Source organism: Carassius carassius, chromosome 48, assembly GCF_963082965.1.
Source record: "Carassius carassius chromosome 48, fCarCar2.1, whole genome shotgun sequence".
NCBI classification, from domain to species: Eukaryota; Metazoa; Chordata; class Actinopteri; order Cypriniformes; family Cyprinidae; genus Carassius; species Carassius carassius.
The window spans coordinates 4535505-4550394 of NC_081802.1; the positions used below are offsets into that span (position 1 = coordinate 4535505).

A 14890-nucleotide genomic window follows, 5' to 3' on the forward strand; every position below is an offset into this window, starting at 1 on the left:
TTAATATCAATTATGTTCATTTAAGTGTTTTATGTTGCCTTTTTTGTTATTTAGTTCATGTTTAGTGTGTTATTTTAGTCTTGTATGATACCCTGAGTAAAAATACAAACACACACACACACACACACACACACACACACACACTCTTATTCTGGAAAAACTGTTTCTGTATGTGTTTCAGGTGTGTTTGGTGCTGCTACAGATGTAATGAAGTCAGTGACTGAGGGAGATTCTGTCACTCTAAACACTGATGTTACTGAACTACAGAGAGATGATCAGATACTGTGGATGTTTGGACCTAAAGAGACTCGTATAGCTGAAATCTATAAGCTAATGATTGATATGTTTAACAGTAATGATATATTTGGAGACAGACTGAAGCTGGACAATCAGACTGGATCTCTGACCATCACAAACATCAGAAGCACAGACTCTGGGCTTTATAAACGACAGATCCGCAGCAACAGAGGCAACTCAGACAAGACATTCAGTGTTACTGTCTATGGTGAGTCAAATATGACTTAAAAACCTCTTGTGTAGCTTATTATTGATCTGGTAGTATATATCATATTACACATTTACGCATTTAGCAGATGCTTTTATCCAAAGCAACTTACAGTGCGTTCAGGCTAAAATGTTTTGCCTAACATGTGTTCCATGGGAATTGAACCCACAACCTTTTGTGCTGTTAATGCAAAGCTCTACCACTGAGCCACATATATATACATATATATATATATATATAGCTCAGTTCTGGTTTCCGTGATGGATATTGTGATTATTGTTCCACTTAATATGAAATTGGATCCTAATTTCCCTCATGTCAGAGTTTGCCCACATTACAGCAATATTCTTATTCAATTTACATGTTTTCCAGCTCATCTTCCTGTTCCTGTCATCAGCAGTAACTCTTCACAATGTTCTTCTTCATCATCATCATCATCATATTGTTCACTGCTGTGTTCAGTGGTGAATGTGGGTCATGTGACTCTCTCCTGGTACAAAGGAAACAGTTTATTGTCCAGCATCAGTGTGTCTGATCTCAGCATCAGTCTCTCTCTACCTCTGGTGCTGGACTATCAGGATAAAAACAGCTACAGCTGTGTGCTCAACAATCCCATCAGCAACCAGACTCAACATCTGGACATCACTACACTCTGTAAAAGTATGACCATATCAATGATTATTTTTAGCTAAGCTAAATAGCTTCACTAAGTACCAATTATAGTTTGAATCTTGCAATATGCAGGTGGTGCTAATTTAGACTGAGTTAAAATCCTTTCCAGGTGTTCTGTGTTATTCATCTTTTTTATATATGCTCTGTACTTTTGTAAATCAGTACTTCTTTCAGACCATTTTTGCCAATTATACCAACAACCTACAGTTTGTATAACTTTCTGTATAGTAGTGCAAGATAAAAATGAAGGCATATGCACATTTATACTGGAAGTAAAAATAAAAAAATAATAATTTTAAAGGGTATTCTGCACAATGGATGAGTATAAAGTATATAAAAAAAACTTTTAATTCCTCTTCTGCCTTCATATCATTACTCTTACATAAATACTATTTCTGTTTCTTCTTTAAAGGCACAGGTTAATGTTAATTGTTGTTTTTCCTCTTTTCAGTTTCAGATTGCAGTTCATGGCTAGTTGCAATAATCTGCGGTTGTTCTGCAGTAGTTCTGGCTATGATAGCAATTGTGATGTGCTGTCTTTACAGGAAATACAGAAAATCAAGGCCAAAAGGCAGGTCTTATCTGAAGCTAATGCATCAAGCATATGTGCATTTGTCTTTTAATGATTGCTATTAATGATTTAAAAAACTTTTTTAAATATTTTTTTCTTCCATGCAGCTGAAACAGTTCCGACAAACGAGAGTGAGGTAGTTTACACAGAAACAACATTTGTACCTAATGTACAAAGGAAGGTATGACTCTCATGGGCATGTTCACGTTAACATCAGATACAAATGGTAAAATGTATGTTTTGCTGTTTAAAAATAAAAAAAAAAGTTGAAATGTGTGCATGAAGCAATGGCAGTATACTGTTAATGGACATATACACCAGCACATTAATCAGAAAACAGCGCACTTCTTCCTTGTGACTTTGCCAGCTTCTGGTCTGACGAACTGGGGTTTCTAGTAATGCGATTACTCTGGAATTATTCAAACATAGCATTTGTAAGATTATAATTTTTCTGCAACAGCAGCATCCACTTAATACTAGGTAGATATGTTCTGTCTTTTCATTTTTAAAATGTGTTTCGAAGTAAGGACTGTACATAACATTATAGAAATGCTATTAAAGTGAGCCTGCTGGTTTTTGTTTTGTGAGACTTCTAACCTTCTGTCTGTGTTGTCCTACAGAAGGCTAATGGGACAGAAGAGACGATATACTCCGCTGTCAAAAAACACTGATCAAACAAGCAGAAGTCTCTCATTTCACCACAATGGCTTTGTACGCCTGCATCTGTCAGTATTACTGCACTTGATCGAGGAGAGGAAAACATAATTTGTGCTTGATTTTATTTGCCTTTTAACTTCAAATAATATTTGGGGAGGAATTTTGTGGTCCAAACAACATTGAGCCGCATTCATTCTTACTGTATGAAATGTGCATTTAAAATATTGTATAAAAAAAAAACTTTTTTTTTTTCGAAATATCTTCATAAGTTCACCATTAGATTGAACTTTTTTAGCTTGCTTCGTTTTTTTTTTTTTTTGCATATCCAAATTCCCCTCTGGCTAACAAATCTATATTTTGCATGTAGCAAGAGTTAAAATGGCTATTAAACAACTGACTTAATTCAGAAATTACTACATTCTTGTACTAAAAAGCAGTTCCATATGTGATGCATTAAAATGTAGAAACGTGCATGCCTTGTTTATGCTCTTTCAGCTTGTCTTATACACAGAAAAACTGGCAGTTATTCATGTCCTCAGGGTTTTTATGTAAAGTCACAGGACTCTGCCCCAACTCATGCTGTCATTCCAGTAATTCTTACCTTTCTGCCCTGTATCATAGCAATACAAGTCATTACATGTCTCATCCTACACTATAGTGCTTTACTCCCACAGGCTTTGTGCTGCATCTGATGAAATTTAACCCTGATCTGTGCTGTTTGTTAGTGTTAAACGTTGATTTTTTCCCCCCTCTTTTTGTTTTTCCCTTTTCATTGTCATTAGTATTTGTATAGAAATCAGTCAGTCAGTTATTTCCAAAAATAAAGAGTTTGAAATTTAACTCAAATTACAACACTGTTTATTAAGGTGTTTGTTCATGCTTTAGGTCAGTGACTTTCAATGTGTTTGTAAATTAATACAATTTGTAAATAAAATTCAGTGTGTTAATTAGACCCGAGGGTGAGTAAATTATGATTTTTAGAATAACCCTTAATTTATTTGGTTATGACACACTACCTCTTTAAAATGGTGAATCACACAGTTTTAAATGAGTAGTTAAAAAATTGGAGAACCACTGTATTAGAAGCACGTTTGCTCTATTTACATGACGAAGTGGATGTGAATTCGATTGAACAATTATGAGTTACTGCCTCCTCGTGTCTGCAGAAGAGAATGGCGTGAGTGAGGTTGTGATGCTGGCTTTTTTTTTGTTTTTTTTTTTTTTTTTTTATTAAACTTCAATATACAAGTACATCAAGTACAGATTTTGTGTACAAACAGTAACAATCACGCCAGGGGAGAAGACAACTAAGATAACATACAATAAAAGAAGAAAAAAAATAAATAAAAAAACAAATCATACAAATGCATTGTAAAGCAGAAACATTGTATGTGACCTAACAGCTTTCTTATTCGTAGAGCAGGAAATGGAGGAGATGTATTGTTTTACATTAATGGAAAGTTCAATAAAGGTAGGTTTCTTATTCTGGAATTTCGATTTATGAATGTAAAACTTGGTCAAAATAATAATTAGATTGATTAGATAAAACTCAGAGGTAAAGTTCATGTCATGGGTAACAATACCAAACAGTACATTTTCCCATTTCAGCATAAAGTCAAGATAAATATGGTCGGCAATATATTTACTTAGTTTACTCCAAAGCAGCCTAGTATGAGGACACAACCAAAATAAGTGCACAAGTGTTTCTCTTTGATCTCCACAAAAGGAGCAATTAACATCAATATCTTTTTTAAGCTTCTGTAGGTAATGATTAGTTGGGTAAAACCTATGAAGCATCTTAAATGAAATTTCTTTAACTTTATTCGTTAAAAAAAACTTATGCGGCAGCAGCCATATTTTATTCCAACACATATCACCAACAAAATGAGACCAATATGGCACTGATGATGGTACAGTGATAATTTCTTGCTGGAAAGATCGGCAAATGTTTTTATTTACACTTTTACTCTGAACTGAGAGACAGCTTTTACCAATATGTGTTTCCAAAACATTCCCTAATACAGGGGGATTGTCATTTCCCATAACACCTCTAAATAACGATATTACACCTGTAGGGATGGCATCAAAGACAACAGAAAAATCCTTTGGGGTGACAGGGATGCCAAATGTAGTGAGAAATTCAGAGTAAGAATAAAGCCGACCATCCTGATTAAACAACTGGCTAACCAAAAAAATATTGTTTTCAAACCATTGTTTTAAAAAAAGTGATTTGTTTTTAAATAGAATATGCTTATTGTTCCATATGTAGAATCTATGAGGGCTAAAATTGTGTTTGTAAATCATTGACCATGCCAGAAGCATTTGTTTGTGGAAAGAAGCAAGTTTGATTGGAATCTTGTCAATATTATAGTTGCACAATAAAACAAAATTGAGACCACCGAGTGAAGTGAAAATATGATGTGGGATAAAGTTCCACAGAGATGTTGGACACCGAAGAAAACGCCTAATCCAATTTATTTTAAAAGTGTGGTTCAGTGTGGTGAAATCTAAAAAATTAAGGCCACCCTTGCAGTACTCATTCATTAAGACTGACTTTCTCACATAGTGTGTGCGGTTTTTCCATACAAAGTCATACAGAATCTTGTCTATAGCTTTGCATGTCTGCGTATCTACACTTAACGAGAGAGCCGCATACGTTAATCTAGAGATTCCCTCTGCCTTAGAGAGTAAGATTCTGCCCCTTAAAGATAAGTCACGAAGAAGCCATTGGGTGATGCTGGCTTTTTCTTGTTCACATCCATTCTAGATCTGACGTAACAAACGAGCAGAGCGACAGAGGCCACGCCCACCACAGCATAAATCAACGATGGCGTCACACTCGAAGAACTGCTGGGGAAGTCTGGGGAAAGAAAAGACTTATTAGACTAGCCTATATGAGGAATCAAATACTCATTTCTAAAAGTCTTTTGCTTATTAAATGTTTGAATGAAAATTCTAAAATGCAGTGTTCTAAAAAAGCCCCTTTGAGAAAGACCTTGTTCTCAAACCTTATAAACACTCGCACTCTTTTTACTAGACTGAAAACTGATTGCACTGTATTTTATATCTCATCATTTTGTTTTCTTTAGTTTAAATTTTATTTTAAATAATTTTTTAACAATTAAATCCTTGCTTTTATTATTGTGTGTTTTTTTACTGTTATGTAAAGCACTTTGAATTACCATTGTGTATGAAATGTACTATATAAATAAACTTAACTTGCCTTGTTCTTCTGACTGAATTTTTTTATTTTTACCAAGTGAAAGTGAAAAAAAGTGAAAGTGAAAGCTGTGTTAACCTAACTGAGACTTGTTATAGCACTTATATATCATTGCTCTTTTTGTTGTTTTTGATTGCTTCCATTGTCTTAATTTGTAAGTCGCTTTGGATAAAAGCGTCTGCTAAATGAATAAATGTAATGTAAATATATATATATTTTTTTCACTATTTGTATTTATTTATTTAAATTAAAAACTCGACCAGGAAAGTGACACTGTGGTGTTATAATCGGCTTCATTTCATCAATGTTGCTAAATTCATTAATAAATACATTCATTCATTAACATCAGTGAACCAACGAACGGGTTTTTGTTTTTGGGTGAACCGTTCCATTAAAAGAAAGATCACTGAAGTAGGCTACCTGGACATTTACAGAGTGTAGTGATGTCCAGATGTTGAGTCTGGTTGCTGATGGGATTGTTGAGCACACAGCTGTAGCTGTTTTTATCCTGATAGTCCAGCACCAGAGGTAGAGAGAGACTGATGCTGAGATCAGACACACTGATGCTGGACAATAAACTGTTTCCTTTGTACCAGGAGAGAGTCACATGACCCACATTCACCACTGAACACACCAATGAACAATATGATGATGATGATGATGAAGAACATTGTGAAGAGTTACTGCTGATTACAGGAACAGGAAGATGAGCTGGAAAACATGTAAATAAATATAAATATATTGCCGTGACATGGGAAAACTCATACAAAAGGGAAAATAGGATATGTTTATAATAATATTAATACCACAGACACAGAATTGAGCTACACAACACTGGACAAGAAGATCCAACAAAGCACATAAAGTCTGCATTACATATTAGTTTTGAGAAATATGAATTAATCAAGAAAGGACATTGGGTTATACAACCCGAATTCCGGAAAAGTTGGGACGTTTTTTAAATTTTAATAAAATGAAAACTAAAAGACTTTCAAATCACATGAGCCAATATTTTATTCACAATAGAACATAGATAACATAGCAAATGTTTAAACTGAGAAAGTTTACAATTTTATGCACAAAATGAGCTCATTTCAATTTTGATTTCTGCTACAGGTCTCAAAATAGTTGGGACGGGGCATGTTTACCATGGTGTAGCATCTCCTTTTCTTTTCAAAACAGTTTGAAGACGTCTGGGCATTGAGGCTATGAGTTGCTGGAGTTTTGTTGTTGGAATTTGGTCCCATTCTTGCCTTATATAGATTTCCAGCTGCTGAAGAGTTCGTGGTCGTCTTTGACGTATTTTTCGTTTAATGATGCGCCAAATGTTCTCTATAGGTGAAAGATCTGGACTGCAGGCAGGCCAGGTTAGCACCCGGACTCTTCTACGACGAAGCCATGCTGTTGTTATAGCTGCAGTATGTGGTTTTGCATTGTCCTGCTGAAATAAACAAGGCCTTCCCTGAAATAGACGTTGTCTGGAGGGAAGCATATGTTGCTCTAAAACCTTTATATGCCTTTCAGCATTCACAGAGCCTTCCAAAACATGCAAGCTACCCATACCGTATGCACTTATGCACCCCCATACCATCAGAGATGCTGGCTTTTGAACTGAACGCTGATAACATGCTGGAAGGTCTCCCTCCTCTTTAGCCCGGAGGACACGGCGTCCGTGATTTCCAACAAGAATGTCAAATTTGGACTCGTCTGACCATAAAACACTATTCCACTTTGAAATAGTCCATTTTAAATGAGCCTTGGCCCACAGGACACGACGGCGCTTCTGGACCATGTTCACATATGGCTTCCTTTTTGCATGATAGAGCTTTAGTTGGCATCTGCTGATGGCACGGCAGATTGTGTTTACCGACAGTGGTTTCTGAAAGTATTCCTGGGCCCATTTAGTAATGTCATTGACACAATCATGCCGATGAGTGATGCAGTGTCGTCTGAGAGCCCGAAGACCACGGGCATCCAATAAAGGTCTCCGGCCTTGTCCCTTACGCACAGAGATTTCTCCAGTTTCTCTGAATCTTTTGATGATGTTATGAACTGTAGATGATGAGATTTGCAAAGCCTTTGCAATTTGACGTTGAGGAACATTGTTTTTAAAGTTTTCCACAATTTTTTTAGGCAGTCTTTCACAGATTGGAGAGCCTCTGCCCATCTTTACTTCTGAGAGACTCTGCTTCTCTAAGACAAAGCTTTTATAGCTAATCATGTTACAGACCTGATATCAATTAACTTAATTAATCACTAGATGTTCTCCCAGCTGAATCTTTTCAAAACTGCTTGCTTTTTTAGCCATTCGTTGCCCCCGTGCCAACTTTTTTGAGACCTGTAGCAGGCATTAAATTTTAAATGAGCTAATTAAGTGGATAAAAGTGTAAAATTTCTCAGTTTAAACATTTGCTACGTTATCTATGTTCTATTGTGAATAAAATATTGGCTCATGTGATTTGAAATTCCTTTAGTTTTCATTTTATTAAAATTTAAAAAACGTCCCAACTTTTCCGGAATTCGGGTTGTAGTTTGTTGGCATGAAATACAAGTAGATGGGAAACACATTTTATTTTTAACATGCATAAGCTTCATGTCCTTTTATACATGTATGTTTTAAGTCATATTTGACTCACCATAGACAGTAACACTGAATGTCTTGTCTGAGTTCCCTCTGTTGCTGCGGATCTGTCGTTTATAAAGCCCAGAGTCTGTGCTTCTGATGTTTGTGATGGTCAGAGATCCAGTCTGATTGTCCAGCTTCAGTCTGTCTCCAAATATATCATTACTGTTAAACATATCAATCATTAGCTTATAGATTTCAGCTATACGAGTCTCTTTAGGTCCAAACATCCACAGTATCTGATCATCTCTCTGTAGTTCAGTAACATCAGTGTTTAGAGTGACAGAATCTCCCTCAGTCACTGACTTCATTACATCTGTAGCAGCACAAAACACACCTGAAACACATACAGAACAACATCTTTGGCTGAACTGAGAGATCTTGAAAAACCTTAAAAAATGTATCTAGTATATTTATTTTTAAAACATTTAGCATATAAAGATATGACAGGATGTGTTTTTTACCGTTGGTTATTGGCTCATGAATGTCTCTATAATGATTAGATGAGTTTTCTTCAGTAATTTAAAGTTAACCCTTATGTGTTTTGGCACATATCAGTCAAACAGGCACATTATTGGATCATTTGAGCTAGTAACAAACATTGATGCTCAGTGACTCTTGAAAACCTCTTGAAAACTTATATATATATATATATATATATCATCAAGCATTTACAAAAACATATGAAGGTAATAAGTAGCAATACACATCTTACCTTCCACACTAATGAAGAGCAAGATTAAACAGCACTTGTGCGTGTGCATCTTCAAAGTGCAACTGGTGTTACTGAAGTTTCAGTTCACACCAACACACACAACAGAGTATCCGGTAAAGATTCAGCCAATGACCACTCACTGCACATTGTATTGTTATGAGGAAGTATCAGTCAGAGTCTTTTAGAGTCCAGAACACATTGGGTTTCAGCATCTTGGTTGTTTAAACATAATTCAAGTACCAATAGCCTCCTTAGGTTACTAAAGCTTTTAAGCATATTTTTCCACATGTTGTAAAATTCTTGAGTGATTAATATATTTTCAATTATCCCTTGGTTGTGAAAGAAACAGGCTATCTTATATTTGACACACCAAAGTGTGTTAAAATAAGCATGCAGTGTATTTTGTTGCTAAGCACAAGAACGTCAGCATTGGCATTGTGGGCACATAAAGATTCGTGAGAAGTTTCAAGTGCGTGCGAGGATGAAGACCATCTCCAGCACTGTGGTTATAGCTCTCTCATATACTTTCTTTCCACAAGACCACTTTCTACTGCATGCTAACTGTGTTAGAGGGTATATTGTTTAGAGGGCAATAGGTGAGAAGGGACTTACTTACACAGAAGAGAAGAAATTGTTAAAGAAGCTATTTTTGTTTTCTTTGCCCCAAAAGTATTCTCCTAGCTTCATTAAATGAAGGCTGAACCACTGATGTCACATGGACTATTTTAACGATGCCCTTATGTTTCTGTGCCTTTAATGTAGTTACATTGCTGTCTATGCAGGGTCAGAAAGCTCTCTGATTTCATCAAAAAATATCATAATTTGTGTTCTGAAGATGAATGAAGGTCTTACGGGTTTGGAGTGACATGAGGGTTAGTAATTAATGACAGAACTTTAATTTTTTGGGGTGAACTATCCCTTTAACCCAAATAAAAATATGAATTAGTTCAGAACAGTTCGTTCTCGAACAAACACAGTCCGGCTTGTATGTGTCTTCGAAACAAGTTTCTGTTACAGGATTACCTTCATATTAAGATGGTGTTCAAATATACACTGCAAACACTTAATGATGTAAACAATAAGGTATGAACAAAATATTCGGTCGTAAGAGCTTAAGTTTATAAGCTGACACCTCTGTTACCGTCTCTGGTAGGGTGACCACCTGCTAATAAGCCCAAGGGGGGACAAGGCGTATGTTTCTGAGGGACAATGTGGGACACTGCCTTGCGCGGTGGTGCCCCCACCCCATGGGCAGACTCACTGATAGTGGTTTTTGATTTAAACACAATAATCAGTCAATTACAGGCCTAAGCCAATAATGTACTGTTTCACTTTCCATTTTAAAACCTATTTCAAACACTTCAAAATGGAAATACTCAGGTTATTGCAACTAGCACACAAAATATTCTGACAACAGTCATCCTTCAATTCTTCAAAAATATTTTCACACAAATTACAGACATACATTAATTTTTAGCTACATAAATTGAATAATGTAATCAAATGTAAAACGCATCGCATATTTGACTGTATAAATTAAAGATTGTTCTTTATTAAAGTTACAAAAGCTTTTTAATCAGGAGCAGTGATTGATTTCTTTGTTGTTGCTATTCGATTAATATAAAGACTGTCACTTTAAGAGAATGCACTGATACAGTGGCCTACGTTCAGCCGGCTATGTCTGCTGTAGGATACTTACCAAAACAGGCATTTTGACATGATTTTTGTGAGAATTTGTCCATTTAAACACAATACTTAAGAGAGAGCTTGTATTTGCGCGCGTGCCAAGGCGCGGGTTTGCGCGCTGAGCGCATGCACAAATCTTCTCACTGCGCGCGCGAACTCGCTTCCTCTGGCTAAAAATGTTTAAACTGACAAAGCTTAAATGAGTTTAGTTTAAACACAGATATCAGCACCCAGATGATGACGGAATAAATTACTGCTCATATACAGCATTCGCGTTGAACAAGAGTGAATGATTTGTCCAGGGTTTTTTTTTTTCTCATGTTTTTGTAATGTCCCGGAAGCCAGAATTCGCATGCATCAACAGAAACATTTTGTGGGAGGAGACTGGCCAGCAACCAGTTTCAGGTGTAGATGGTTAGTTTTTTCACTAAGATCGCATAAAGGGTTCTTGCAGCAATAGGTGGTGGTTTTTTGGTGGTGGACGACAGAACTCACTCTGACGTGGACTGACACGGAGGCAAACATTGTGACAAATAACTAGGAGGAAAGACTAGGACTGAGAAGTAAAGGTAATATAAATACAGTTTAAATAAATAAATAAAAAGAAGGGAAAAGGGTTGTGTGAGGAATTTGCAGTGGGATTATCGACCGACGGCCTGTATAGGTCCGGAACGGTGGTCTCACGGAGTTTCTTGCAATCCGTAGGAGATGGTAGGAAATGACTCTGACAGTGAGAGTAATAACATGGCTTGTAGTGAGGAAGATGAGAGGAAGCTAAATGAATGGGAAAGTGCTGGTAAGGGAAAGAAGGGAGAGAGTCGGAAAAGAAAGAAAAATCATGCATCTAGCATTGGAGAATCAGAAAGTGATGAAAGTGGAAAAGGGGAAAAAACAGTAAAGGAAGGAATATTGAATGTTGTTGTCAGATTTGAAGAAGAAGGCGGAGTTAAGAAAATTGACCCGATTAAATTAACAAAAATCATCAAGAATCAGATTGGGGAAGTGAAATATGCAAGGATTTTAGGAGATGGGAATTTGCTAATTGGATGTGAAAATGGGACCCAGTTAGACAAAGCTAAAAGGATGACATATATTGGTAAAGTTAAGGTTCAGAGGGTTGTAAAAGTTGGAGAAAAGAGAGATAACGGAGGTAAAGGAGTGATTTATGGGATTCCCATTAATATCAATAATAAAGAAATACTGGAAAACATGAGAGTGAATAAATTCACAGTGAAAAGTGTCAAAAGATTGACCAAAGGAATAGAGAAAAAGGACACGGAGTCAATACTGATTGAATTTGAGGAGAAAGAGTTGCCTAAAGAGGTATACTTTGGATATGTAAGATATAGTGTGAGAGAGTATGTACAGAAACCAATGAGATGCTACAACTGTCAGGAGTTTGGGCACACTGCTAAAATGTGTAAGGGGAAAAGAAGGTGTGCTAGATGTGGAGGTGAACATGAATATGGGATGTGTGGTGAGGGAACAAAACCTAAGTGTTGTAACTGCGGAGGAAATCATAGTGTAGCATACTGGGGATGTGAAGCACTTAAAAAAGAGGTGGAGGTACAGAAGATAAGACTAAAAGAGAAGGTGTCATATGCTGAAGCAGTTAAGATGAATGGACAGAGGAATCAGAATATAGAGGGAAGAGTGAATAAAGGACAAGAGGAAATGGATGATCAGCAAGGGATGAGGAAAGCATGGATAGAAAAAAAGAAACTGGTCACATTCATTGCAGGAGTAATTAATGCAACACATGAGATTAAGTCAAAAACAGAAAGAATTCAAGTAATTGTGAAAGCGGCAGAACACCATTTGGACATGATAGGGCTGAAGTGGGAGGAAATAAATGATGAACTCAGGATGCAAGCAAGTCAGGAGGCATCATGATTAGGTTTTTAATCCTAATAATGCTGATTTTACAATGGAATGCGAGAAGTCTCTTAGCTAATGGGCAGGATTTTAAGCAATTTGTTGGTAGTAGGGTAGAAAAACCAGAGATAGTGTGCATTCAAGAAACTTGGTTAAGACCTCAATTGGATTTTGTTTTATATGATTATGTGGCGGTAAGGTATGATAGAAGGGAGGGGGGAGGAGGAGGGTGTGTTACATTTATAAAGCAAGGAATACCGTATAAAATCTTAGGAGTGGGAAATGAACAAGAATATGTAGTAGTGAAAGTATGGGCAGGAAAGAGAGAGTTGGTGATTTGTAATTATTATAATCCTTGTAAAAGACTAGAGAAAACTAAGCTAGAAAAGATAGAGGGACAAAATTGTAATAATATTATATGGTGTGGGGATTTTAATGGACATAATACTTTGTGGGGGAGTAAAAAAAGTGATTACAATGGTCAAATAATAGAAGAAATGATAGATGAGAAGAATTTAGTGTGCTTAAATAATGGTGTAGGTACAAGAATTGATGTTAACACTGGAAAAGAATCAGTATTAGATCTCACATTAGTTTCAAATAAAATTGCAGCAAGATGTGATTGGACAGTGCATAAGGATGGCACAATAGGCAGTGATCATTATCCGGTGTGGTGTAAAATAAATATAGAGGTAGTATGTAGTATTGGGGAAGCAAGTGGAAAATGGATTTTTGAGAAAGCTGATTGGGGAAAATTCCAGGAGGAAAGTGATAGGTTGTTTAGGCAAACTAAAGATGAAGTTAGTGTTGAAAAATTAGATAATCAAATTAAGCAAGGTATAATATCAGCAGCAGCAGAATCCATTCCCAAGAGTAAAGGAAGATGTAAAAAGAAAGTAGTGCCATGGTGGGATGGAAAATGTAAAGAAGCAGTGAAAAATAGAAACAAAGCATTTAGATTAGTTAAAAGAACACATAATTATGATCATTTGATTCAGTATAAACAAGCACAGGCAATAGTTAGGAGGATAATCAGACAGACAAAAAGAACATTCTGGAAATCTTATTGTGACACAATAGGAAATACAACTCAAATAGGTGAAATATGGGGAATGATTAAAAAGATGGGGGGGGATAAAAGAGAATGGAATTATCCAGTTCTGACTGAAGGAAATGAGAAGGCGATAACAAATAAAGAAAAGGTAGAGATGATGGCAAAACGTTTTGTTAGTATAAACAGTTCTAATAACTTGTCAGAGGAAGGAAGAGTAGCAATAGAAAGAACAAAAGCGCAGTATAAGGATGTGATATGCAGGAAAGATAATGGGGATGAGGAGCAAGATGCTCCTTTTAGCATGGGAGAGTTGCAGAGAGCGCTGGATAGGTCAGGGAAAACGGCTCCAGGGAAAGATGAAGTGTGCTACAGTATGTTAAAACATTTAAGTATAGAGGGTTTGGGGAAATTATTAAATTTATACAACAAGGTGTGGGAGGAAGGGAGACTTCCACAAAGCTGGAAAGAGGCAATAATTATTCCAATAAGGAAGCCTGGAAAGGATCCAAGTAATCCTGGTAGTTACAGACCAATTGCATTAACATCGCATATATGTAAGATAATGGAACGTATGATAAATGAAAGACTAATATATCTTTTAGAGAGTAGAAATAAAATGGCTAGATGTCAAAGTGGTTTTAGAAAAGGAAGAAATACAATGGATCCTGTGATCATTTTGGAGGAGGAAATAAGGAAGGCACAAGTGAATAAAGAAACTGTAGTAGCAGTATTCTTTGATGTGGAGAAAGCATACGATATGCTGTGGAAAGAGGGTCTTTTAATCAAATTACATTTAATGGGAGTTGGAGGGAAAATGTTTAATTGGATTATGGATTTCTTAAATAGAAGGAATATACAGGTGAAAATTGGGGTAGATTTATCAAAGCAATATGTTGTAGAAAATGGAACACCACAGGGAAGTGTGGTTAGTCCAACTTTATTCTCCATTATGATTAATGATATTTATTTAAATCTTCCAGGGGATATAGGGAGGTCTTTATTCGCAGATGATGGTGCTATATGGAAGAAAGGTAGAAATGTTGAGTATATTTTAAAGAAGATGCAGGAAGGAATTGATCAAGTTGAAAATTGGGGATTAAAATGGGGATTTAAGTTTTCAGTGGAAAAATCAAAAGTAATGGTTTTTACAAATAAAAAGAAGAATAAGGAAATTAAGCTGGAAATGTATGGAAGTATGTTAGAGAAAGTAGAATGTTTTCGTTTCTTGGGAATATACTTTGACACAAAACTAACATGGAGAGAACATATAAAGTATACAGTTAATAAATGTAAGAAAGTGCTAAATGTGATG

General features: G+C 36.0%; 2 protein-coding genes across 5 annotated transcripts in view; one reads left to right on the forward strand and one right to left on the reverse strand.

The window, feature by feature from the left end:
- The window catches only part of LOC132131737 (natural killer cell receptor 2B4-like), a 114946-nt gene extending 112300 nt beyond the window's left edge, over nucleotides 1–2646 (forward strand). For 2 of the 4 annotated variants that reach the window (XR_009428927.1, XR_009428926.1), the window contains 2 exons: nucleotides 1642–1929; nucleotides 2369–2646. The gene's annotated coding sequence lies outside the window, so the exon portion shown is untranslated. Of the gene's footprint in view, nucleotides 1–181; nucleotides 506–877; nucleotides 1166–1628; nucleotides 1930–2368 lie in introns of all 4 variants that reach the window. The other 2 variants (XR_009428928.1, XR_009428930.1) reach the window with 2 other exon arrangements.
- Nucleotides 2647–3214: 568 nt separating this feature from the next.
- LOC132131739 (SLAM family member 9-like) lies at nucleotides 3215–9680 on the reverse strand. The gene is made up of 5 exons (XM_059543832.1): nucleotides 8964–9680; nucleotides 8262–8585; nucleotides 6046–6336; nucleotides 5137–5265; nucleotides 3215–3594 (listed from the first exon to the last, which is right to left on the reverse strand). The coding sequence occupies exons 1-5, from the start codon at nucleotides 9010–9012 to the stop codon at nucleotides 3542–3544; spliced, it is 846 nt and encodes a 281-aa protein (XP_059399815.1). The 5' UTR covers nucleotides 9013–9680; the 3' UTR covers nucleotides 3215–3541.
- Nucleotides 9681–14890: the final 5210 nt, after the last annotated feature.